Source organism: Bufo gargarizans, chromosome 9 (genome assembly GCF_014858855.1).
Source record: "Bufo gargarizans isolate SCDJY-AF-19 chromosome 9, ASM1485885v1, whole genome shotgun sequence".
Classification (NCBI taxonomy): Eukaryota; Metazoa; Chordata; class Amphibia; order Anura; family Bufonidae; genus Bufo; species Bufo gargarizans.
This window is the reverse complement of record NC_058088.1, coordinates 197,261,470-197,288,484: the sequence shown is the minus strand read 5'-3', so window position 1 is coordinate 197,288,484 and position 27,015 is coordinate 197,261,470. Positions and strand designations below refer to the sequence as shown.

The 27,015-nt window shown below is 46.2% G+C and overlaps 1 protein-coding gene across 2 annotated transcripts in view; it reads left to right on the top strand.

The window, feature by feature from the left end:
- Window positions 1–1,589: 1,589 nt before the first annotated feature.
- COL5A1 (collagen type V alpha 1 chain) overlaps window positions 1,590–27,015 on the top strand; it is a 145,755-nt gene continuing 120,329 nt past the window's right edge. The window contains exon 1 of one of the 2 annotated variants that reach the window (XM_044305252.1): window positions 1,590–2,032. In XM_044305252.1, coding sequence (XP_044161187.1) covers window positions 1,933–2,032 — 100 coding nt within the window. In that variant the 5' untranslated portion in view covers window positions 1,590–1,932. The remainder of the gene's footprint in view (window positions 2,033–27,015) is intronic. The other variant, XM_044305251.1, reaches the window with a different exon arrangement.

Below are 27,015 nucleotides of genomic sequence, written 5' to 3'. Positions count from 1 at the left end.
ACTGTCTCAAGATCTGGGCCCCAGTCTGCACATGCATGACTCTCTCCATTCTCTTACATAGGAGTAAGTCCCGTTGAAATGAATGGAGAGAGCTATGCAAGCATGGCCACTTCTCTATTCCAGGCAGCATAGAAGCCGCAGCCCAGAGTCCTGTAGATACGTCATAAAGGCCCAGATGACACAACCCCTTTAATAATAGTGCAGAGTGTCCCATTGGAGGCCATGTTATTGCCATGTATTCTGCTTTAGGCTGATTTCCCAAAGATGAACGCTACTATATAGGCCCACCGTGTTGCCCATAGGCTCTCATATGGTATACGTTTTTTTACTGGGTGTCTCTATTCCATACGGCTGAAAAAGAGCTATAACTGCTATACATCAGCCCGATGGAGGCCAATAGGTCCCTCATTATGCCTCCTTTGGGTGAATAGTGACCTATGGATATGTTTCATGTATGAGAAGGTAGCTTTCCACACACAAATGGAAGCCGTGTGAGAGAAGCCTAAGACTAGGAGTTTAGTGGGAGCGTTTCAATCTCATCATGGTTGTGTCGTGAGAAACGCAAAATCAGCACTGCTGCACCTTCACGGTACCAGCCGCGCTCCTGACCAGCCAGCCATGGGGGAACTCTATCCAGCCCCACTAATTTTCAAGAACGGCGGGATGGACCCCCACTGATCATAACGCTGTGACAGTATGTAGACCAACTGTAAACAGTGAATGGTGACCTCGTGGAAATGGCTGCCGGATGCCCTTATGTCGTCCTTCCAGATGGGAACCGTCATGGGCTGCAGGGAGGCAGGAGGGTTGTGGGCTGCAGACTCCCCGGCATCATCATCTTTTGATAAGTGGTGTTCTAGCACCCTCCATGGAGATGGCTCCATCCTTCAGTATATACAGCATTGCTGTTGGGCTCTTATTAGATTGAATAGTATTTGTACAACTAGCCTTCATTAATGACCCGGAGACCCTCGAACACATTGGAGACCATCCTAGTGCAGTCTTCATACATAAACCACAAGTGGAGTACACAGCCGAATGGACGATGACCGCTGCTTTTCCATGTGTCATCCTGTCCGCAGATTACACAAAACAGGCTTCTTTGCGCCCCAGCATTAAAGGGGCAGCACCACAAAGTGTCCTTGCAGCTAATGTGCAGCTACCTCAGAGCTTCCTGATCAGCAGGACTGTGGATCCCGGGTCCCCTGCGGAGACAGCTGTTAGGCAGGATCTTCACACTGGGTGAATAGGCTGGTGCTTTGTCCTGCCCTGCTTGTTCGCTCTGGATTGTGCATCTAGGGCCAGGACAAATAATCTCCTCACCCCTTTAACATTGTCCCGTCTGTCTGAGAATGAAAAAATGGATTGAGGGTTTTGGAATGTGCCTGAGTTAACCCTGCGCACTGGTCCCAGCTTGTCCTATTAACATCTCCCAATCCCACAGAACTTTTTTTCTCCTCTGTAAACTTTTTTTTTTTTTCTCTTCACAAACTTTCATGCCTCTCCCACTCCCCTCCCCACCCTGTCTCTCCCCCTTTTCCTGATCCCAGTGAAAGGAGGCTGAGCCTGCAGGATTTCGCCTTCTGATTTGCTGTCCCTTTCTGGGACTCACAGTCCTTGCATCTCCCTAAAAAGGTTTTTCACTCTCCAATCGTTCGACAAGGGGGCATCGCTTCTCAAGACATCCCCATTAGGACCAGACCAGAGAAGGGGACAGGACAGGGAGAGAGAGACAGCTGGGGGTTTCAAATTTGACTGCCCAGAAAATTCAGCTGCACTAAGCACCCCCCAAAAAAAATCCCATTCCAATGGCTTTATAAAGTGCACCAGTCCTCCAGGGTTCCTGCCCTTTCTCTGTCACTTTAATTGCATTCCAAGATTTGCATTGGGGACCTCTGAATCCCTAAGAATTGGCCCCACACAGCGGAGGTGATGAACATGGATACACATACAAGGTGGAAAAGAAGGACTTGGAGAAGAGACTTATCTTTCCTAATAGCATTAAGCTTTATATGTTCCCAGTGCCATGCAGGTAAGGAAAACTGTTATGCTGAATGGAACAGGTTCCCAGCATGTCTCTGCTTGGGCAATGGGACATGCAGAAGTCAAAGCTGCAGTACTTTTCCTTTTTGCTGAATTAACATAGGAGTTTATATATTTCTGGATCCTATGTCAGGGTCATGGCACCTAAGAGCAGGCTAGTGTGCACCCTGCACCCATCACTGGGACTGCCCGAGCCTTTCCTTTCTGCCCGCGTCTTCCTTTCTTCTCAGATATTTCTTACCACTGCTCAGTGAAACTTTCTGGCATGTAATCCTAGATACTTCTGTAGACAGCACACAAGGCTGAAAACTTTTTTTTTCCCTTCTGTGAAACTAGCATGATTGCCCCACCTATAGGTGACTAGTGGAACTGCACTAAAAGCTTATATACTCAGGTCTGATAAATTGAGTTCATGCAAGATTTAGCTTTCTGAAATTCTACTATGTCACCTATAAAAGATATTTAAACATACAATATTGTATTCTTCTAGAGATTTAAAAAAAAATAGGCAACGTGTCCGCTATTCTTCAAGATGACTGCATTGGTAGATTGGAACATAACGGACTGTAATCTATTGGAGAGCAGATCTGTGTTGGTGTATTGGGTTTTGCATGGCGGCCAGTACGGTGGATGGGTGTGTGCCGGCTGGTGGGTGACACAGGGATCATGCTCTATTACAGGCGATCATGCGGTATAGCGTCGGAAGCATTTTTCCAGCTTTGTACCATACACTATATGTTCCTACCAGGTATCGGCCACCTCTGGCTCTCCAGCTGTTCTGAGACTACTACTCCCACAATCTTCCTTTTACTTCTATGGGAGTTACAAGAACAACCGAGTAAGTGTGCATGCTGGAAGTTGTAGTCCCCCAGGAGCTGGAGTACCGGAGGTTGCTCATCCCTGCCATAAGCTGTGGACTAGAGATAGGGACATGAAGGCTGCGCAGCTGTAGGACTGTGTGATGTGCTGCTGTACCACCTTCGTGTTATTGAATTGCTGGAGATTGGTTATTCTCCTCACATCTGTGAAGGCTGAAAATGGCAGATCATATATATCTGTGCAGAATTGCAAAAAATAATAATTCTGCCCTAATCCGATTCTGAATTGTTTGGTTATATCCATGATGACTTCTCTGGAGCCAGGACTTAGACTGAAGCTTCTGGGCCCAAATTATGGTTTGATGATGTCACACCACTGACATTTGATGATGTCATGTCTATATAATGATGTTTTATTACCTGTTACTTCAGGCTAACCATTTTTACTTCTTGTTAACTTACATTAGGACTTCGGTCTCTTGTAGCCAGCCATATGGCATGTCAGTCAGCCGTCCTGTGGCAGCTTCCTCTGTCAGTAGTTAATTTGCAGCAGAGTTGTGGAATCCCACCAAACATAATATGGCATCTCCCGATGAGATCAATGGAGCAGGGGAGACTGGATCTATGACCCAGTGTACATGGTCCTGGAATCGCCCAGTTTTATTGGTCAGGAGGCGATTCTTATGATATTGGTCAGTCCTGTGATGGTTGTGGTGATAAGTCTGGGTCACACAAGAGTCATGGGGCGCATCCCCAAACAAATGCATCTCAGGGGTACAGTGACGTCTCTGACGAGACTGCTCCCCGACTGTGGTCACTGAAGGCACCAATAAAGCCTGCGATATCCTGAAGTTGTATGATGGCTACTGTCCTGCATGCTCATTGATTGTGTTGTAGGGTAATAAGAAGATAAGGGGGGTCATAAGTGAAAGAATGATGTGAACTCGGAGCCTGCATTGGGGTATATTCACACATTGTGCTCATATTTCCATTTTTGCTGCAATTTTGCAACAGCTGTTATAATACTGAGCTAGGACTGCACCGTGGGAGTGACCCTCAGTGTTAAAGCTGGTTCATAATAAACCATAGAGACCCTCTATTAACCCAGAATTCCCTAATAGGATTTATGACGATCAACCTATGTCGTAAACCTAAACCACCTAAGGTATGTTTTTTATGAGTAAAACCTATGCTAAGCCGCAGCAATTGCAGTATGAGCTAACATAAAACCCAAATTCAGTGCTGCCCTAGACACCTGCCTAGTTTGCCTGCATGATTAATACAACTCCTGCTTGTTACTGCCTCTGATGAGGATATTCTATTTGAATATGAACCTTGTATCACTACTGCCCCCCATTGGTGGTTTTGAGAATCATGTTCTTGAATCTTCAGCTATCTTGTGCGAGCCTGTTTCCTATTAAGCGAAAGGCTGGGAAAAGAACAAAAAAAACATTTTCAGGATGTTTCAATTGGTTGTAATGACCTGGCATAAAGATAATTGCATTTGTACATCATACTGAGTACCTAAAGTGCAGTCTTAAATGATTCCTTACATGATGACCTCATCAGTAGGATGGAAACGGAGACATGTGCCAAACATGTGCAAATATCATTCTATAGGATCATGCATGCATCGGACTGATCCTTGTGTACAGAGCGCTGATGGATCGCTTTAAATACCAGTACAGACCAACGCTTTTAATTATCACAGCGTCACTAGGAAACCATGACTGCAATCTGATTGGTTGCCACCGATTACGTCCTTTCTTTTTTTTCAACAACCTTAATGTTTTTGTTTATCTTTATGGAATGTGATTTATCAATATTATAACTATTTACATCAAGATTTATGATTATTGTTGTTGTTATTATTATTTGTTATTGGGGGGGGGGGGGAGGACCAAGGCAGAGTCCGATACAGGTTCACATCAGACCCTAAAATGATTACAGGCCAAATCCCTAACCTCATTCAGACACCAGACCAGGTCTAAAATTAGTCAGACCCCTATAATTTAGATCCCAAACAAAAATAAATAAATACTTCTGCTCCCATGACATCCAGGTGCCACTACTCTCAAGGAACCTTGTATGTGCCTCCGCATACAGCGATGGCAGGTCTGCAGAACTGGACACTGGGCCTCCTCGGTCTCGATTCTGACTTCAGTCCTCCAGTTGAATACTGCAGAGCTATATAGGCCATGTTCATGGTGAACTGTCAGAGGCTGAATCATTTGGCTGCAGCAAGATCTCATCTGAACAAGGTTCTGTGATTCTTGGATTATCTCGGTGTCCTTGGGCCTAGTTCATACATCCTTACCTTCTGTAAGGTAAAGGGACACCTGCTGTAACCAGTGGACAGAGTGGACACTGGTTGACTTCTTCCCATACATTTTTATCAATGCATTGGTGATGTAAGCATAACATTCAGGCTCTTCCAATGCAGATGCCAGTCTCCGTAGTCATTTCCTTGGTGCAAGACAGGGGGTAGGCAAAATCGACCAACCCTTTCTAAAGTTCTGTAATTTGGAGGCGATTCTTAGGATATTGGTCACCCCTGGAGTAATTCTTGTTAATGGCGGCTTAGCTCTTCCTTAGTGTCCTGGTGTAAAGGATTACAAGGTCTGGACGACCTCCTGGTTAAAGTCATCTCTGTTTGGTAAATATTACACCAAAGCAACCGCCGAAGCTTCCAGATGTTTTAGGGTTTTGGCAAGCTGAGAGGCGCACGTCTTTGTGAGGAGAGAACTCATGTGGCCAATTTGGAGCGCCCATTTTTTTTTACTATACATCATCAAACTCCAGCTTATGGGACATATGTTTCCGATCTCCCAAGTTCTGAGTGTGCCCATTAAATGAAGCGATTAAGAAGACCTCCTTCAAGGATAAGGAATCCGGCCAGCTTGTTTTCTGATCTTTGATCTTCTTTTATCACGTTTCAGATTGCCATCACGTTTCTTTCTGTTTTGACGTTTAAACCTTAGCACTCAAGGATGTAATTTATGGGAGGACGGCCGCGATGGAACGGAGTCGGGAGATTAGGTTCTTCAACTCAAACCTATAGTCATAAAACATACGTTTATGGGATGTTTTAAGGTTTAGCTCAGTGCCAGATTTCTTTTAGTCTGTTTCTATTATATGTTTCCAAAGTCCAGTACCATCTTGGACACCTGAAGGCCATAGCCAAGGCTTGGACTAAGACTGTCCGGCCAGCTACAAGTGACCGTGCTGCCCAGTGTGAAACAGTATTCTGTACCAGCGTTGGGTGTGGGGTTCTGCCACTGTACCCCCATTATCTGTGCACATTGGAATGACTGGCGATGGCCTCCAACTATGTGATCTTTAATTTCTCTCTTGAATGATGTCACTACAGGCTAGTGGATAACTAACTGAAAGTTGGGATCCAACCACTGGGACCCCACCAATCCTGAGAATAGGAATCCCATTCTCTCCATCTCATGGAGTGGAAGGTCGGGCATGTGCCCTGCTGCTCTATTGATTCCCTATGGTACAGCTGAGTACAGTGCTAGCCTATCTCCAGTGGTCCCATTGATCGGACCCCCACCGATCCTGAGAACAGGGGTCCCATTTCCTCAAATTGATGGAGCAGTAGGTCAAGCATCCACCTTGACTCCATTCACTCTTCATAGGACTGCTGGAGGGTAGTGCTGTACTCTGTTATCCCCAAGACTCCTACAGAGAATGAATATAGCGGCAGAACCCCCACCACCAGATTGGGCAATGGGACCCACATTCTCAGGATGGGTGGGGATCTGAACACTGGGACCACCAGGGCTTAGGGTAGCTCTGTACTCAGCTGTCCTTGGCAGTCCCATAGAGAATGAATGTAGCGGCAGGGCACATGCCCGACCTCCCCCACCATCAGATTGGGCAATGGGACCCACATTCTCAGGATGGGTGGGGATCTGAACACTGGGACCACCAGGGATAGGGTAGCTCTGTACTCAGCTGTCCTTGGCAGTCCCATAGAGAATGAATGTAGCGGCAGGGCACATGCCCGACCTCCCCCACCATCAGATTGGGCAATGGGACCCACATTCTCAGGATGGGTGGGGATCTGAACACTGGGACCACCAGGGATAGGGTAGCTCTGTACTCTGCTGTCCTTGGCAGTCCCATAGAGAATGAATGTAGCGGCAGGGCACATGCCCGACCTCCCCCACCATCAGATTGGGCAATGGGACCCACATTCTCAGGATGGGTGGGGATCTGAACACTGGGACCACCAGGGATTAGGGTAGCTCTGTACTCTGCTGTCCTTGGCAGTCCCATAGAGAATGAATGTAGCGGCAGGGCACATGCCCGAACTTCCCCACCATCCTGGGTAGTACAGTTTTGGGGTCGTGGCCAGTTAGGGGTGAGATGTAATCAGGATTCCAGGTTACTCTGCAGCTTTTTGTAGCTCATTTTACTTATTTTTAGGCAGCAGTTCTATTTTGCGACCTTGCTTCAAGCACCTGTCAATCTTGTAAGTAAGAATAGGAAATTCAGGGAGATAGATGGAAGCTGGAAGGACACAAGGCATATTTTAGGATTTAAAGGGCACGACCCTCTTCTAGCTGATTGGTTTCGGTTATTTATCTGGTTTGATGACCTACCAGAGGTGGAAAAGCCTCACAAGTAGCCGTATAAAGCACCCGCTCTCTCTATACTTGGGGCCCAAAAACGAATTCTGCTACTTAACTGTAATAATCTGAAGAGCGTGTGCACAGTGAGTTGTGGAGCTCGGCTGCTGCATGCAATGTGCTGGTTGCACCCCGCTACTGGGTAAACACAGTTATGTTTGCATTACATGCTGGGGCGTTTCTATGAGCTCGTAGGAAGCTCCCCCCCCCCCCCCCGTCCTCTTTCATCTCAGCTCCTCTGCTGCCTGTGTCAATCACCCCAAACAGAGTGTATGTGTCCCAATTAGAGAGAAATGCAGGATTCTGATTAGTGTCGCATGCAGTGATTTCCATCTGCTGTTCCCAGCTTCAGTATTTATATGAAATCCTTTTGATCTGAATGGGGGCAGAATGTATTTTATTTATGACAAATAGAGATGCATATGGAGAGCCCGCATCTTCCTCCTAAATGAAGCGACTGCGCTGAAGTCGACATAAATTGTTTATGTTCTTTGATCCTTTCTCCGCTGTTCTTATTTTGGAAGCCCAGAGCCTTGACATTTTTGATTCCCTGTTCACTTTCTTATGTCTGGCATATCCCATTCTGTGTGATGCAGTTCAAGGTCTCCGACTGGTCTAGATGTGCAGGTCTGTGCCGCCCCTGGTACATGTCAAATCTTCTGCTGGAGCTTCTGCAACCTGCAATGAAAAGCAGAGGTGATGTCTGCAGGAAAGGTCACCTGTCTTTATTCTACGCTCGTCTATTCCCTCTGCTCCACCTGCCCTGAAGGGAAGCACTGCCACCCACGACAGGCATATTTAGGCCTGTTTCAGATGAGCGTGTCCTGTGCGTGACTTTCCGTTACGGACACTGCTTGTTTCTCAGGCGCAAACTGCATTATAATTTATAATGCTGTGTCTCTGCATGATCTTACTTCTACAGAATAATACTGCACTGACAGCATTTCGGTATGTCAGTATAATTCAATAGATACAGGTCATGCAGAGACACACAGCATTATAAATCATTATAATGCACTGTGCTCCTGAAAAAACGAGCAGTGTCTGTAATTGGGAATCGCGCACAGGACACGCTTATCTAAAACAGGCCTTACATGCCCACAATAGACAGAATGAAGAGAGACCAAGCCCTGGGCCTTGCTGAGGCTGGCAGACGGCCCCTCTTCTGACCTTTCTTCTGCTTGTATCCCCATGTTTCTCAGTGCATTGGAGCCTCACCTCCAGGGGCGTAGCTAAAGGCTCACAGGCCCCTCATGCAAGAGTTCATCTTGGGGCCCCCCTTCCCTCAGTGCTTTGTGGTCAGTGGCAGGGAAGCACATAGCCCTCCTGCTGCCTGGGGTAAAAATTGAAACAGCACCTAACCCCTTATGTCCAGCCAGAGGTGAAACCTGACCAGCATGCACTTTCTATAATACAGGTGTCTTCTTATGTAGCACAATGTTCTTTCGGCCCCTCAGGATCCAGGGCCCGGTAGCGACTGCTACCTCTGCACCCGCTATAGCTACGCCCTTGCTCACCTCCAATCATGAATCTCCCCCACTGCAGTCATTTCCAGTGTCTGATTTGTTTCCTGCTACCAACAGAAACGTCTGATGATCTGTAATGATATAAAGTTTGTACTGTGTCTGAAGGGATAGGTGTCCATGTCTGAGGGCAGGAGGTCTGCAGAGGCGTTGATGTATATATTTCACACAACCTACCCTCTGACAGAAGGTACAAGACAACATTTCTTTGACAGCTGAGCGTCATTGATGTGTCACATGGTCAAATGTGGGCGCTAGGATGTGTCACATGGTCAAACCCTGGCGCTATGATGTGTCACGTGATCAAACCATCATCCCATTGCTAGTGTGAAGAGGAAAGTAGCTTATAAGAGAGAGTGAGCAAAAAGATGTGAAGTTACCTTAGTCCTCTTGAGCAGTATATACCATACATGTTTGTCCTGTGGAGCGATTGCAGCCACCTGTATGCTCAGCTTTAGACTCCAGGACGAATAGCTTAAAGGGGATGACCCATGAAAAATATTCTACATTTTTCAATCCAGCGCCTGGATCGGAATACTTTTGTTATTGCATTTAATTAAAAATTTAGTACAGCCACTGAGCTATTCAATAAAGTCTGTCTGTACAGCACCACCTGCTGTTTGCCCTTTTTCTAATTTATCTGTCCTGCTCACTGAGATGGAAGCACATGCTCAGCTCCATCCTTCAGTTGCTACTAGCTGCAGCAGACAGGACATGCCCTCTGAGTAAGGACTCGCCCCCTTTGCTGCCGACTAGAAATAAATCTAGCAGAACAATTGGAGCAATGAATAGGAATATCTCTGGATCCATGGGAGATACAGGGCTGGTTCTAGCTTTGTTAGAAAGAGGTTCTAATGCAATTCCCAGCATGCTCCATTTATTTCTATGAGAGTTCTTAGAAGAGCAGAGCAAGTATGCATGCTGGGAGTTGTAGTATCACAACAGCTGGAGTGCCACAGTTTGCCCATCAATGCTTGACTATATGATGTATTATTTTCATTAATCATAGGATAAGCCCTTTAATGCAACATCCATCTGACAGGCCGTCAAAATTCAGCCGGACTCTCTTCCTGTGCAGAACTTTTGGTCTGACCTTGCATGGGATGTCGGGTCAAAAACAGTGAGAAGGCAACTGGTGTAACTGGTACAAGTTCACTATTTTCCACCAAAGAGCTGAGTGCCAGGTGGATTTATGTGTGAGGAGATTCTAGTCCAGAACCGCAGGTTGATGGGAAAGATTCGTGGATATGGATTCTGCTATGATTAGACTTTTCCTTCTTGGGGAGAGGAAAATGTATATTTTTCAGTTGATATGTAAGCAGAGCTAGAAATTAGAATATTTAGTGTGTAAATTGTCAGCTCTTCAGCCCATGAACATATGTGTATAGGTGTATATATTGGCCAATAGTGAAATTGATTATGTGACACATGATAGCGCCAGGGTTTGATCATGTGACATCATAGCCCCAGGGTTTGATCATGTGACATCATAGCCCCAGGGTTTGATCATGTTAACTCAACATAGCGCCAGGGTTTGATCACGTTAACTCATCATAGCCCCAGGGTTTGATCATGTTAACTCATCATAGCGTCAGGGTTTGATCATGTTAACTCATCATAGCGTCAGGGTTTGATCATGTTAACTCATCATAGCGTCAGGGTTTGATCATGTTAACTCATCATAGCGTCAGGGCTTGATCATGTTAACTCATCATAGCGTCAGGGTTTGATCATGTTAACTCATCATAGCGTCAGGGTTTGATCATGTTAACTCATCATAGCGTCAGGGTTTGATCATGTTAACTCATCATAGCCCCAGGGCTTGATCATGTTAACTCATCATAGCGTCAGGGTTTGATCATGTTAACTCATCATAGCGTCAGGGTTTGATCATGTTAACTCGTCATAGTGCCAGAGTTTGATCATGTGACTCATCATAGTGCCAGAGTTTGATCATGTTAACTCATCATAGCGCCAGGGTTTGATCATGTGACTCATCATAGCGCCAGGGTTTGATCATGTGACTCATCATAGCGCCAGGGTTTGATCATGTGACTCATCATAGCGCCAGGGTTGTGTGAAATATATACAGACGTGGACAAAATTGTTGGTACCCTTTGGTCAATGAAAGAAAAAGTCACAATGGTCACAGAAATAACTTTAATCTGACAAAAGTAATAATAAATTAAAATTCTATAAATGTTAACCAATGAAAGTCAGACATTGTTTTTCAACCATGCTTCAACAGAATTATGTAAAAAAATAAACTCATGAAACAGGCATGGACAAAAATGATGGTACCCCTAGAAAACACAGAACATAATGTGACCAAAGGGACATGTTAATTCAAGGTGTGTCCACTAATTAGCATCACAGGTGTCTACAACCTTGTAATCAGCCATTGGGCCTATATATATGGCTCCAGGTAATCACTGTGTTGTTTGGTGATATGGTGTGTACCACACTCGACATGGACCAGAGGAAGCAAAGGAAAGAGCTGTCTCAAGAGATCAGAAAGAAAATTATAGACAAGCATGTTAAAGGTAAAGGCTATAAGACCATCTCCAAGCAACTAGATGTTCCTGTGAGTACAGTTGCACATATTATTCATAAGTTTAAGATCCATGGGACTGTAGCCAACCTCCCTGGACGTGGCCGCAGGAGGAAAATTGATGACAAATCTAAGAGACGGATAATCCGAATGGTAACAAAAGAGCCTAGAAAGACTTCTAAAGAGATTCAAGGTGAACTTCATGCTCAAGGAACATCAGTGTCAGATCGCACCATCCGTCGTTGTTTGAGCCAAAGTGGACTACATGGGAGACGACCAAGGAGGACACCATTGTTGAAAACGAATCATAAAAAAGCAAGACTGGAATATGCCAAACTACATGTTGACAAGCCACAAAGCTTCTGGGAGAATGTCCTGTGGACAGATGAGACAAAAATCGAAGTTTTTGCCAAGGCACATCAGCTGTATGTTCACAGACGAAAAAATGAAGCATATCAAGAAAAGAACACTGTCCCTACTGTGAAACATGGAGGAGGCTCTGTTATGTTCTGGGGCTGCTTTGCTGCGTCTGGCACAGGGTGTCTTGAATCTGTGCAGGGTACAATGAAATCTCAAGACTATCAAGGAATTCTAGAGAGAAATGTACTAGCCAGTGTCAGAAAGCTTGGTCTCAGTCGCAGGTCATGGGTCTTGCAACAGGACAATGACCCAAAACACACCGCTAAAAACACCCAAGAATGGCTAAGAGGAAAAAATTGGACTATTCTAAAGTGGCCTTCTATGAGCCCTGACCTCAATCCTATTGAGCATCTTTGGAAGGAGCTGAAACATGCAGTCTGGAAAAGGCACCCTTCAAACCGGACACAACTGGAGCAGTTTGCTCATGAGGAGTGGGCCAAAATACCTGCTGAGAGGTGCAGATGTCTCATTGACAGTTACAGGAAGCGTTTGATTGCAGTGATTGCCTCAAAAGGTTGCGCAACAAAATATTAAGTTAGGGGTACCATCATTTTTGTCCATGCCTGTTTCATGAGTTTATTTTTTTACATAATTCTGTTGAAGCATGGTTGAAAAACAATGTCTGACTTTCATTGGTTAACATTTATAGAATTTTAATTTATTATTACTTTTGTCAGATTAAAGTTATTTCTGTGACCATTGTGACTTTTTCTTTCATTGACCAAAGGGTACCAACAATTTTGTCCACGTCTGTACATCAATATCTCTGCAGACCATTCGCTCCAAAGCTTCATCTCCTTCCTGCAGACACACGGACACTGGGAAATCCTATCCCGTCCTTTCAGATATAGCGTTGTCCACCCCCCGCACTTGTTTGTTTTCAGCACTGACATGTAAATTTAAGTGGACAGAAAATACAGACATGGCGCTTGACAGCTGTGGGGTATTTAGGCCTTAAAGTATGCTATTTGCAGCATCTGCAGACTCGCCGGTCTTCATTTAGACCCAGCATAAGCCTTGCACACAGTCTGTGGCCATCCTGGATTTTGACAGTTCTGAGAGTGAGAAAAGCAAATATCTTGTCCCAGACTTGAGTAAAGGTTTGGAGAGAAAATAAACAGCTTTTCCTGGGAAGGTGGCCTCTCAGCTGTAACGGCTGCGGTATTTTTGGAGATGTAGGTCTTGTATGATGGCGCCTTTTGCTTTTGGGCCTCATTTGCTGTCATTAAGTGTCAGAGTAGTCGCCTCTTGTCCGTTATCAGTAAAACACCTTGGTATCTGCAGATGTCGCAGTCAGGCAGCTCCGTGCATGGTCTTAGAAGGAATTGCCACACGTTGTAGCATCAGGGCCCTTAAGAGACAGATGCATGTGAAGTATGAACATCTGTAATACACCTAGATCTATGAAGGGTTAAACCAGCGGCTATAATGTGCAAAGGGCTTCCTTCCTCTGATTTAAAGGGTGTAATATCGGAGGCAAAATTTGTCAGGTGCTCTTAAGTAGACCCTCTTTAGTCAGTGTTAGGGCTCATGCACTCGACACATCTGCAAAACACAAATACCGTCCGCCTGCCTTCTGCATTGTGCGGCACGGGATGTCCAGCATGTAATAGAACTGTCCTATCCTTGTCCGTAATACCAACATAGGACTATTTTTTTTGCGGGTGCCGTGGAATGAACATACAGTGACTGAATAGCTGTGGATTTACTTTTGTGGTTTTAATGCAGCGCATCCACAACGTTGTACCGTGCCAGCAAAGTGGAGGAGAGTAGAAGAAATCTCAGCCACACGCTGCGCACAAAAGCCTGGAGACCTACCTTGGTGATAAGGAGGTTGTGTCCACCATATCTAAAATGACCATAGATCACTCTGTTCTGCCCAAATTGATGGTTTCCAACTCTCCCATCATCTCATTGGTCACTGGTTTTCAGGAAACTTGCTTCTTGACATTACCCATCTGGTCGTGTAGGTAGGTTGGCACATGATCCAATGTTTGCAATGAAGAGCTGCTTCTGTATTTACAAGACATTTCTTTATTGCAGTTTCTTTCAATTAGGCGCAATTATAACTATGGTTAACGTGCATCATGGCGGATCCCCTGCAAAGATTTTCTAATTCAATTTATTAAATTATAAATGGGAACCTAAGGTCTCTGAACACAAGCCTGGAGGATCCTGCCTTCCAGAGATGCCGTAAGGCAAGCAGGCAGTCTTCCGGGCCTATGGAGGTGCACGCAGTCCCTCCAGATCAGCATCAGGTTGGTGGTATAATGCAGCGGGGAAAGTGATCTGTGCAGTGACATACAGACACTGCAGTCCATGCAGAGACTCCTTAGCATGCAGATGTATCCCAGATTAATAATAACCCATTAATTATTAACCATTTCTAGCAAACTTGAGTTACATTTTTACTCCTATTGGCCACTAACTAGCACTCCAATGCATTTGAGAGGCTAGATTGTTTGCCCATTGATTTATTTGAGCACTGGTTGGCTAACTGCAAATAACATACAGTGAGGAACAGAAGTATTTGAACACCCTGCCATTTTGCATGTTCTCCCACTTAGAAATCATGGAGGGGTCTGAAATTCACATTGTAGGTGCATTCCCACTCTGAGAGACAGAATAAAAAATTAAAATATTCTGGAAATCACATTGTATGATTTTTAAAGAATTTATTTGTCTTACACTGCTGAACATAAGTATTTGAACACCTGAGAAAATCAGTGTTAATATTTGGTATAGAAGCCTTTGTTTGCAATTACACAGGTCAAACGTTTCCTGTAGTTCTTGACCAGGTTTGCACACACTGCAACAGAGATTTTAGCCCACTCCTCCACACCGATCTCCTCTACATCTGTCAGGTTTCGGGGCTGTCGCTGAACAACACAGAGTTTCAGCTCCCTCCAAAGATGTTCTATTGGATTTAGGTCTGGAGACTGGCTAGGCCACTACAGAAGCTTGATATGTTTCTTATGGAGCCACTCATTGGTTATCCTGGCTGTGTGCTTCGGGTCGTTGTCATGTTGAAAGACCCAGCCACGACCCATCTTCAATACTCTGACTGAGGGAAGGAGGTTGTTGCTCAAAATCTCACAATAAATGGTCCCATTCATCCTTTCCTTAATTCAGTGCAGTCGTCCTGTCCCTTCCCAGAAAAGCACCCCCAAAGCATGATGTTACCCCCCCCGATGCTTCACAGTAGGGATGGTGTTCTTGGGATGCAACTCATCCTCCAAACACGAACAGTGAAGTTTAGACCAAAAAGTTCTACTTTGGTCTCATCTGACCACATGACTTTCTCCCATGCCTCCTCTGGATCATCCAGATGGTCATTGGCAAACTTCAGACGGGCCTGGACATGTGATAACTTGAGCAGGGGAACCTTCTGTGCAATGCATGATTTGAAACCATGACAGTGTAGTGTTCTTCTGACAGTGACCTTTGAAACTGTGGTCCCAGCTCTCTTGATGTCATTGACCAGCTCCTCCCTTGTAGTTCTGGGCTGATTCCTCACCTTTCTTATCATCAGTGATACCCCACGAGGTGAGATCTTGCATAGAGCCCCAGTCCGAGGGAGACTGAGAGTCGTCTTTAGCCTCTTCCATTTTCTAACAATTGCTCCAACAGTTGATCTATTTTCACCAAGCTGCTTGGCAATTGCCCCGTAGCCCTTTCCAGCCTTGTGGAGGTCCACAATTTTGTCTCTGGTGTATTTTGACAGCTCTTTGGTTTTGTCCATGGTGGCAGTTGGCGTCTTACTGACTGTGGGGTGGACAGGTGTCTTTAAAGAGCTCAGACAGGTGGTACTAAGTTAGATTAATGAGTGAAGTAGAGGTGGACTTTTTAAAGTCACAGTAACAGGACTTTGAGAGCCAGAATTCTTGCTGTTTCTCAGGTGTTCAAATACTTATGTTCAGCAGTGCAAGACAAATAAATTCTTTAAAAATCATACAATGTTATTTCCTGATTTTTTTTATTTATTCTGTCCCTCAGAGTGGGAATGCACCTACAATGTTAATTTCAGACCCCTAAATGATTTCAAAGTGGGAGAACTTGCAAAATGGCAGGGTGTTCAAATACTTCTGTTCCTCACTGTATGAGCAACTTCTTCATTGTCTGTGGTCTGCACAGCGGGCCGTCCTTCATTGTCTGTGGTCGGCACAGCGGACTATCCCCCATTGTCTGTGGTCGGCACAGCAGGCTATCCTCCGTTGTCTGTGGTCGGCACAGCAGGCTATCCTCCGTTGTCTGTGGTCGGCACAGCGTACCGTCCTCCATTGTCTGTGGTCGGCACAGCGGACCGTCCTCCATTGTCTGTGGTCGGCACAGCGGACCGTCCTCCATTGTCTGTGGTCAGCACAGCGGACCGTCCTCCATTGTCTGTGGTCGGCACAGCGGACCGTCCTCCATTGTCTGTGGTCGGCACAGCGGACCGTCCCCCATTGTCTGTGGTCGGCACAGCGGACCGTCCCCCATTGTCTGTGGTCGGCACAGCGTATCGTCTCCATTGTCTGTGGTCGGCACAGCGTATCGTCTCCATTGTCTGTGGTCGGCACAGCGGACCGTCCTCCATTGTCTGTGGTCGGCACAGCGGACCGTCCTCCATTGTCTGTGGTCGGCACAGCGGACCGTCCTCCATTGTCTGTGGTCGGCACAGCGGACCGTCCTCCATTGTCTGTGGTCGGCACAGCGGACCGTCCTTCATTGTCTGTGGTCGGCACAGCGGACTATCCCCCATTGTTTGTGGTCGGCACAGCAGGCTATCCTCCGTTGTCTGTGGTCGGCACAGCGGACCGTCCTCCATTGTCTGTTGTCGGCACAGCGGACCGTCTCCATTGTCTGTGGTCGGCACAGCGGACCGTCCTCCATTGTCTGTGGTCGGCACAGCGGACCGTCCTCCATTGTCTGTGGTCGGCACAGCGTATCGTCTCCATTGTCTGTGGTCGGCACAGCGGACCGTCCTCCATTGTCTGTGGTCGGCACAGCGGACCGTCCTCCATTGTCTGTGGTCGGCACAGCGGACCGTCCTCCATTGTCTGTGGTCGGCACAGCGGACCGTCCTCCATTGTCTGTGGTCGGCACAGCGTATCGTCTCCATTGTCTGTGGTCGGCACAGCGGACCGTCCTCCATTGTCTGTGGTCGGCACAGCGGACCGTCCTCCATTGTCTGTGGTCGGCACAGCGGACCGTCCTCCATTGTCTGTGGTCGGCACAGCGGACCGTCCTCCATTGTCTGTGGTCGGCACAGCGGACCGTCCTCCATTGTCTGTGGTCGGCACAGCGGACCGTTCTCCATTGTCTGTGGTCGGCACAGCGTACCGTCCTCCATTGTCTGTGGTCGGCACAGCGGACCGTCTCCATTGTCTGTGGTCGGCACAGCGTATCGTCTCCATTGTCTGTGGTCGGCACAGCGGACCGTCCTCCATTGTCTGTGGTCGGCACAGCGGACCGTCCTCCATTGTCTGTGGTCGGCACAGCGGACCGTCCTCCATTGTCTGTGGTCGGCACAGCGGACCGTCCTTCATTGTCTGTGGTCGGCACAGCGGACCGTCCTCCATTGTCTGTGGTCGGCACAGCGGACCGTCCTTCATTGTCTGTGGTCGGCACAGCGGACCGTCCTCCATTGTCTGTGGTCGGCACAGCGGACCGTCCTCCATTGTCTGTGGTCGGCACAGCGGACCGTCTCCATTGTCTGTGGTCGGCACAGCGGACCGTCTCCATTGTCTGTGGTCGGCACAGCGTATCGTCTCCATTGTCTGTGGTCGGCACAGCGGACCGTCCTCCATTGTCTGTGGTTGGCCTCATTCCCACCTAGTCCTCGTCTTTCTCTCCTTGTATGCCTGTATTCTCCCTCTCCTGCCCACACCTTGCAGATTTGTCACTGACATTAGTATAGGGCCGGCCTGCCCTGCAGGGATCAGATAAGACGCAGGCAGGAGATGAAACCGTAGATTGATTTCTTTCTTATATAAAATAGAAATTTTTGACATTTTGCAGCATTGTACCTGCAAGGTGTTTTCCGCCACTGATTGGAAACTGAGAATGCTGGAAAATAAATAGCATAGCCTAAATCTCACAGCCCACGCCTCTGATTTATGGCCCTGTTGTTGTGACCCCAGAGATGCAAAACTCCTGAAATTTTGCTTTTAAAGACCTTATTTGCACAGTGGATAAGGAGGCTCATACCCTTTCCACCAGACAGTGTCTCGTATAATGAGTCTGTGCAGTCCTGCCCCATCTTCATAGCTGGAGACACATTTATTAGTCTGAGGCCTACACCGGGGCTTATAACTCTCGTGCACCCGGTGGTTAAAGAGGACCTGTCACCATGTAATCTGCAGGCAGCGTGTTATAGAGCAGGAGGAGCTGAGCAGATTATATATACAGAGAACCTGTCACCATGTAATCTGCAGGCAGCGTGTTATAGAGCAGGAGGAGCTGAGCAGATTATATATACAGAGAACCAGTCACCGTGTAATCTGCAGGCAGCGTGTTATAGAGCAGGAGGAGCTGAGCAGATTATATATACAGAGAACCTGTCACCATGTAATCTGCAGGCAGCGTGTTATAGAGCAGGAGGAGCTGAGCAGATTATATATAAAGAGAACCTGTCACCATGTAATCTGCAGGCAGCGTGTTATAGAGCAGGAGGAGCTGAGCAGATTATATATACAGATAACCTGTCACCGTGTAATCTGCAGGCAGCGTGTTATAGAGCAGGAGGAGCTGAGTAGGTTATATATACAGAGAACCTGTCACCATGTAATCTGCAGGCAGCGTGTTATAGAGCAGGAGGAGCTGAGCAGATTATATATACAGAGAACCTGTCACCATGTAATCTGCAGGCAGCGTGTTATAGAGCAGGAGGAGCTGAGCAGATTATATATACAGAGAACCTGTCACCGTGTAATCTGCAGGCAGCGTGTTATAGAGCAGGAGGAGCTGAGCAGATTATATATAAAGAGAACCCGTCACCGTGTAATCTGCAGGCAGTGTGTTATAGAGCAGGAGGAGCTGAGCAGATTATATATAAAGGGAACCTGTCACCATGTAATCTGCAGGCAGTACGTTATAGAGCAGGAGGAGCTGAGCAGATTATATATACTTAGAACCTGTCACCATGTAATCTGCAGGCAGCGTGTTATAGAGCAGGAGGAGCTGAGCAGATTATATATAAGAGAACCTGTCACCATGTAATCTGCAGGCAGCATGTTATAGAGCAGGAGGAGCTGAGCAGATTATATATATAGAGAACCTGTCACCAGTGTAATCTGCAGGCAGCGTGTTATAGAGCAGGAGGAGCTGAGCAGATTATATATACAGAGAACCTGTCACCATGTAATCTGCAGGCAGCGTGTTATAGAGCAGGAGGAGCTGAGCAGATTATATATAAAGAGAACCTGTCACCATGTAATCTGCAGGCAGCGTGTTATAGAGCAGGAGGAGCTGAGCAGATTATATATACAGAGAACCTGTCACCATGTAATCTGCAGGCAGCGTGTTATAGAGCAGGAGGAGCTGAGCAGATTATATATAAAGAGAACCTGTCACCATGTAATCTGCAGGCAGTGTGTTATAGAGCAGGAGGAGCTGAGCAGATTATATATACAGAGAACCTGTCACCGTGTAATCTGCAGGCAGCGTGTTATAGAGCAGGAGGAGCTGAGCAGATTATATATACAGAGAACCTGTCACCGTGTAATCTGCAGGCAGTGTGTTATAGAGCAGGAGGAGCTGAGCAGATTATATATAAGAGAACCTGTCACCATGTAATCTGCAGGCAGCGTGTTATAGAGCAGGAGGAGCTGAGCAGATTATATATACAGAGAACCTGTCACCATGTAATCTGCAGGCAGCGTGTTATAGAGCAGGAGGAGCTGAGCAGATTATATATAAAGAGAACCTGTCACCGTGTAATCTGCAGGCAGCGTGTTATAGAGCAGGAGGAGCTGAGCAGATTATATATACAGAGAACCTGTCACCATGTAATCTGCAGGCAGCGTGTTATAGAGCAGGAGGAGCTGAGCAGATTATATATAAAGAGAACCTGTCACCATGTAATCTGCAGGCAGCATGTTATAGAGCAGGAGGAGCTGAGCAGATTATATATATAGAGAACCTGTCACCGTGTAATCTGCAGGCAGCGTGTTATAGAGCAGGAGGAGCTGAGCAGATTATATATACAGAGAACCTGTCACCATGTAATCTGCAGGCAGCGTGTTATAGAGCAGGAGGAGCTGAGCAGATTATATATAAAGAGAACCTGTCACCATGTAATCTGCAGGCAGCGTGTTATAGAGCAGGAGGAGCTGAGCAGATTATATATACAGAGAACCTGTCACCATGTAATCTGCAGGCAGCGTGTTATAGAGCAGGAGGAGCTGAGCAGATTATATATAAAGAGAACCTGTCACCATGTAATCTGCAGGCAGTGTGTTATAGAGCAGGAGGAGCTGAGCAGATTATATATACAGAGAACCTGTCACCGTGTAATCTGCAGGCAGCGTGTTATAGAGCAGGAGGAGCTGAGCAGATTATATATACAGAGAACCTGTCACCGTGTAATCTGCAGGCAGTGTGTTATAGAGCAGGAGGAGCTGAGCAGATTATATATAAAGAGAACCTGTCACCATGTAATCTGCAGGCAGCGTGTTATAGAGCAGGAGGAGCTGAGCAGATTATATATACAGAGAACCTGTCACCATGTAATCTGCAGGCAGCGTGTTATAGAGCAGGAGGAGCTGAGCAGATTATATATAAAGAGAACCTGTCACCGTGTAATCTGCAGGCAGCGTGTTATAGAGCAGGAGGAGCTGAGCAGATTATATATACAGAGAACCTGTCACCATGTAATCTGCAGGCAGCGTGTTATAGAGCAGGAGGAGCTGAGCAGATTATATATACAGAGAACCTGTCACCGTGTAATCTGCAGGCAGTGTGTTATAGAGCAGGAGGAGCTGAGCAGATTATATATAAAGAGAACCTGTCACCATGTAATCTGCAGGCAGCGTGTTATAGAGCAGGAGGAGCTGAGCAGATTATATATAAAGAGAACCTGTCACCGTGTAATCTGCAGGCAGTGTGTTATAGAGCAGGAGGAGCTGAGCAGATTATATATACAGAGAACCTGTCACCGTGTAATCTGCAGGCAGTGTGTTATAGAGCAGGAGGAGCTGAGCAGATTATATATAAAGAGAACCTGTCACCATGTAATCTGCAGGCAGCGTGTTATAGAGCAGGAGGAGCTGAGCAGATTATATATACAGAGAACCTGTCACCATGTAATCTGCAGGCAGCGTGTTATAGAGCAGGAGGAGCTGAGCAGATTATATATACAGAGAACCTGTCACCATGTAATCTGCAGGCAGCGTGTTATAGAGCAGGAGGAGCTGAGCAGATTATATATAAAGAGAACCTGTCACCATGTAATCTGCAGGCAGCGTGTTATAGAGCAGGAAGAGCTGAGCAGATTATATATACAGAGAACCTGTCACCATGTAATCTGCAGGCAGCGTGTTATAGAGCAGGAAGAGCTGAGCAGATTATATATACAGAGAACCTGTCACCATGTAATCTGCAGGCAGCGTGTTATAGAGCAGGGGGAGCTGAGCAGATTATATATACAGAGAACCTGTCACCATGTAATCTGCAGGCAGTGTGTTATAGAGCAGGAGGAGCTGAGCAGATTATATATACAGAGAACCTGTCACCATGTAATCTGCAGGCAGTGTGTTATAGAGCAGGAGGAGCTGAGCAGATTATATATACAGAGAACCTGTCACCATGTAATCTGCAGGCAGTGTGTTATAGAGCAGGAAGAGCTGAGCAGATTATATATACAGAGAACCTGTCACCATGTAATCTGCAGGCAGTGTGTTATAGAGCAGGAGGAGCTGAGCAGATTATATATAGGTTTGGATATCTAGATCCACTCAGTCGCACGCAGGATGATTAGACATAAAGGACACGGTCCGGTGCCATTACCTCCACTACGTTTGCTCTAAACCAGTCTCTTGTCACTGATCATCTGCAGTAAAGAAGGCAGTGGACGGCGATGCATCGATGGTTAATATTCCGATTGCCCAGTTTAAGACGATCCGGCTGGGAAATGCTCCATCCCTGATCTGTACGGCCCCATTCATAAGTGTGACCGTGTGAACTGATTCTTATGAATAAGTTATGCTTGATCTCCTCTTCATGTCTTCTCCATGTGGGACCAGGATAACTGGAAGCCGGCCGACATCAGCCACCCCGTGGGAGAGATTTCAAAGTGTTTCCTGACATCGAGGGTCTTGTTCTATTATTCTGAAGCTTTTCCGCTCTAATTTTCAAAGACCTACAGATATGTTTTAATATTAATGTATTTGAGGTTTTTTTTTTAAACTAATTTTATCTGGAAACCAACACTGATATAATGAGAATCATCCAGAGCAACAAGATGTCAGGGCGAATATAATCTGCAGTCCCCTCTATATGCAACTATTCCCCTGTGCTCCTGGATCTTTAAGGGCCACTCAGGTTGTCCCAGTCCATAGATGTAGCAGGCAGGGCAGTCACAGCGAAGTAACCACTGGCTGGTGCAGGATTCCAGGCTCAGCAGGTACATAGACGCCTGTTCTTGTCCTGTAGATAGATCGTACATTCTCGGGATGATTTCCGGATTACTGATCTGGATGCATTGAAGTGAAGGCTTTCCTGATAATAATCATAGCCTGTTTAGGGTCCATTCACACTACCGTATTTCTGGGTCCGCATCTGTTTTGCAGAAAGGTGTGGACCTATTCATTTCAATGGCACCGCATCCGTCGTTCTGTTCTGCGGCCCCTCAAAAAAGATAGAGCAGGGGTAGGCAACCTCAAGCACTCCAGCTTTTGTGAAACTACAACTCCCAGCATGCATAATTGCTCTGCTCTTCTCAAAGCTCCCATATAAATGAATGGAGCATGCTGGGAATTGTAGTTTCACAACAGCTGGTGTTCTGGAGGTTGCTGACCCCTTAGATAGAGCATGTCCTATTATCTGCAATCGCGGGGTGGCCGAATGCGTTCTGCAAAATGCATGGCCAGTACCCATAATTTGCGGACTGCAAAACACTTCCGGTCGTGTAAATGGACCCTTAGTCCGTTGTGATATTCTATGTTCTGTTCTTCCCCTCCCCATCATTTAGGAGTAAACGACACGTCATTCTTAGAAGCTCAGTCTCGGCATTTTTGGTTACCAATGATTTTGGCAGACCTCCAGTTGTGGTTGTGATCATGACCCTGGGTCTATCCCAGCCAGTCAATGAATTCCTAGAATGCCTGGTTAATCGGGGATGACTTTGGTGAATGTCTGTCTTCCCTTTATCTGGAGTAGGGTGGGGGGTTCTCCTCAGGGCCAGACATTGCTTCTCTGGGAAAAGGTATGCAAAAAGAAAAGAAAGCTGAGCCTGTAGTGCCTCAGATGTAAGTCGATGTATGCACCCTGTGTGAACATAGCCTAAAGAACATCTGTCATTAAATGCTTTTTGTGGACAGATCTGTATACCTGGATGCTCGAAGAATGATTATATTTTCCTCAAAGTGGTTGTCCAGCTATTTTATGGCGTAAAGCAATAAAAGAAGTCATGATCATTTCTCCAATCCCTCGCCAAATCCACCGGTCTCGATTTCGTGGTCCCTCTAAACCTGCCTAATATGACCGCCAACCCTATATAATCTGTGCGGCCTAAGCCGGTGCTGAAGACGTCACCGAGCGGCCCTGCCTGTTGTCCTCACAGGAATCTGTTGTCCCTGAACCAGATATATAAAAGCTGCAGGGTCCTCAACTCCTGACCTTACCGAATGTATTCTGTACGGCTTACCTTCAGTAGTGTCTGAGGTTTCCAGCCTGGAGCTGCTTCTATTGCTCATATTTCCTGCTGTTAACCTCATGGTCATCTGCCAGCGCTTGGTCCAAACATATTTTTTAGACCCAAACTAACCCAGAAACTGTCCGGTCAGCTCTGGAGTCCTGTCTGATGCAGTCGGAGCCCCCCATGTATGAGGGGCAGCTGCTGAAATTGCCATATCTTGTCTAGCAGCACCATTGAAGGAGGGATGTTCATTCCAGTGTCTGTTAAATATCCAAAAGTAACTTGTTAATATAAAGGTATTAAAAAAATAAATCAACCTCTTCCATGCATAAAGTCAGACAAGAATTAAAGGGGTTGTGCCATAAACTTTTGACTGTAAAGTGTATTCTCGTCAATTACTCTCAGTCCCATTCCCCCTTGGATTGTTTCCCCCATTTCTCTTATCCCAGATGCTTGAATCCTACTTCCTGTTTGTCATGTGACTGCTGTCCCATCATGGCTTAGGGCAATGAGCTGTGTCCTGACAACAGGTCATGTGATACTAACCACACCCCTTTTTCTTACCATTGACTAGACAGTGATTAGATACACAGCTCAGCAGACAGTATCACACAGGATAGGATTAGATACACAGCTCAGCAGACAGTATCACACAGGATAGGATTAGATACACAGCTCAGCAGGCAGTATCACACAGGATAGGATTAGATACACAGCTCAGCAGACAGTATCAACAGGACAGGGTTAGATACACAGCTCAGCAGGCAGTATCACACAGGATAGGATTAGATACACAGCTCAGCAGACAGTATCACACAGGAGAGGATTAGATACACCACTCAGCAGACTGTATCACACATGAGAGCATTAGATACACAGCTCAGCAGACAGTATCACATATGATAGGATTAGATACACAGCTCAGCAGACAGTATCACACAGGACAGGATTAGATACACCACTCAGCAGACTGTATCACACATGAGAGCATTAGATACACAGCTCAGCAGGCAGTATCACACATGAGAGCATTAGATACACAGCTCAGCAGGCAGTATCACACAGGATAGGATTAGATACACAGCTCAGCAGACAGTATTACACAGGATAGGCTTAGATACACAGCTCAGCAGACAGTATCACACAGGATAGGATTAGATACACAGCTCAGCAGGCAGTATCACACAGGATAGGATTAGATACACAGCTCAGCAGGCAGTATCACACAGGATAAGCTTAGATACAGCAGTTTGTTGATCTCAGAATCTCCTGTAGATGGGGTGCTAGCAGTGACTTTTCTTTTCCTGCCTGTATCTGCATACAGAAGTCACTGTCCGGATAAATCTGATTGCCATCCCAGACATTTCCCCTGAGATGTGTCGAGGACAGGACGGGTAACCCAATCCGTGTAGACAGTGACAGCACACGTCCTATTGTCTGATACCGTGAAGATGGCGCCAGTATTGTCTGGTCAGTGACAACGCGGCTGAACGCCAAGCCGCCTCCGAAGTGTCCTTACAGATCATCCCCGTGTGTCCAGAGTCATCCTGATGCAAGAGCTGAGGCCTCGCTGCTCCTGCGTCAGATGAGAAGTCCTTACAAATGGAAGGCAGGAAGGATCTGTTAGGACAGAAATAAGCAGCGCACCACAGGGCAAGTACGTCAGGACCATGTATCGTCAGACTCCTGTAAATGGGAGGCTCACCTTCATAGGTTGTACTCGATTAGGCACAACTCTAATGAATGTGTATCAGGATTGCAAAAGTTGTATGGGAGGCAGCCGCAGTCACATGAGAATGGTGGACCGCCAGGCGCAAAAGGACCACATCAAACGGATTATTTTTTTGCACAAAATGCATTTCGGAGATGTAATTATATTCTTGAAACGCAACTTTTTTTGCAATAAAAAGAATCAATTGATCGCATGACATTTGATGGGGTCCTTTTGCACCTGGCCGTCCACCATTCTCTACTCATCTCCTTAGTAGAACAGATCAGTCGCTTGCTCCACGCGGTTACTGTCTGGGGCTCATCACGTATGTTCAGATGTGATTCTAATGTCTGGTAGACCTTGCACACTGCCACCCTTCATCTGTCCTTATTCTCGGTGTGTATTACAGGTAGCAGCGCTCCTTTTGTCCTGTGGTTTGGCTTTGTTTCTCTGTCCTTATGGACTCTGCTAAGTACCTCTGCCCTGTGTGTACAGTGCTGTACATGACCTTTACAGCTCCTAATCTGTATATGTGGATATTCTCTTTATGATCCCCATTCAGATCGCTGGCTTCAGTGTATTATTCATTGTATAGACCTGGAACACGGGGAGATTACTGTAGTCATTGCAGCCTTTTAATTATCTTTTATGTCTTTTGACTTTTTACTCTATTGTAATATTTTGGCCAAACGAACAGTATTCATTTCCCCCTCAGTCACTTTCACGCTGTCGGATCAGACACTATATGATGAGCGAGTGTCGGGACGAGGACTGGGTTAAACGCTGGGAATGTTACCGCAGTATTTAATCATTTCACAGCTCCTTGCCTTATTGAATTGAGCTGTCAGAGAGGCAGGGTGGGGTCCGCAAACATACCGCACACAGTAACACGTTCAAACCTGAGACTGCCGGCTCCTCTTCAAATGATAGGTGACGGCTTCTTCATTATTAAGTAACATGCTGAAATCTCTTGCCTGGAGATACAGAACATGACATGAGCGTCTGCCACGTCTATTGCACTCTCCTAGATGGTAACTGCAGGAAAACAATGTGTAGAATGTATAAGTATGTGTTATATCAAGTTCGGCCATAGAAACCAGCTGTTCTGTGCTGCATGGTGGTCTGTGTGCGAGACCACCAATACATAAAGGATGATGCCCAGTGACCTGGACATCCTCCTGCTTCTCATTCCCATATTTAATTATATAAATATATATATTATAAACTATACACTTCGTCCCCTGACATCACCCCTGCTTTACTCCAAAACTCCAGTAATTGTCTGGCAGCTATCTCTAACATCATGTCCTCTCTGTATCTAAAACTGAACCTCTCAAAAACTGACCTTCTTGTCTTTCCCCCATCTACTAACTCACCTAAACTTGATATTTCAATTTCGGTCTGCAGCACTATCATAACTCCTGTGCAACATGCCCGCTGTCTTGGGGCCACATTTGACTCAGATCTCTC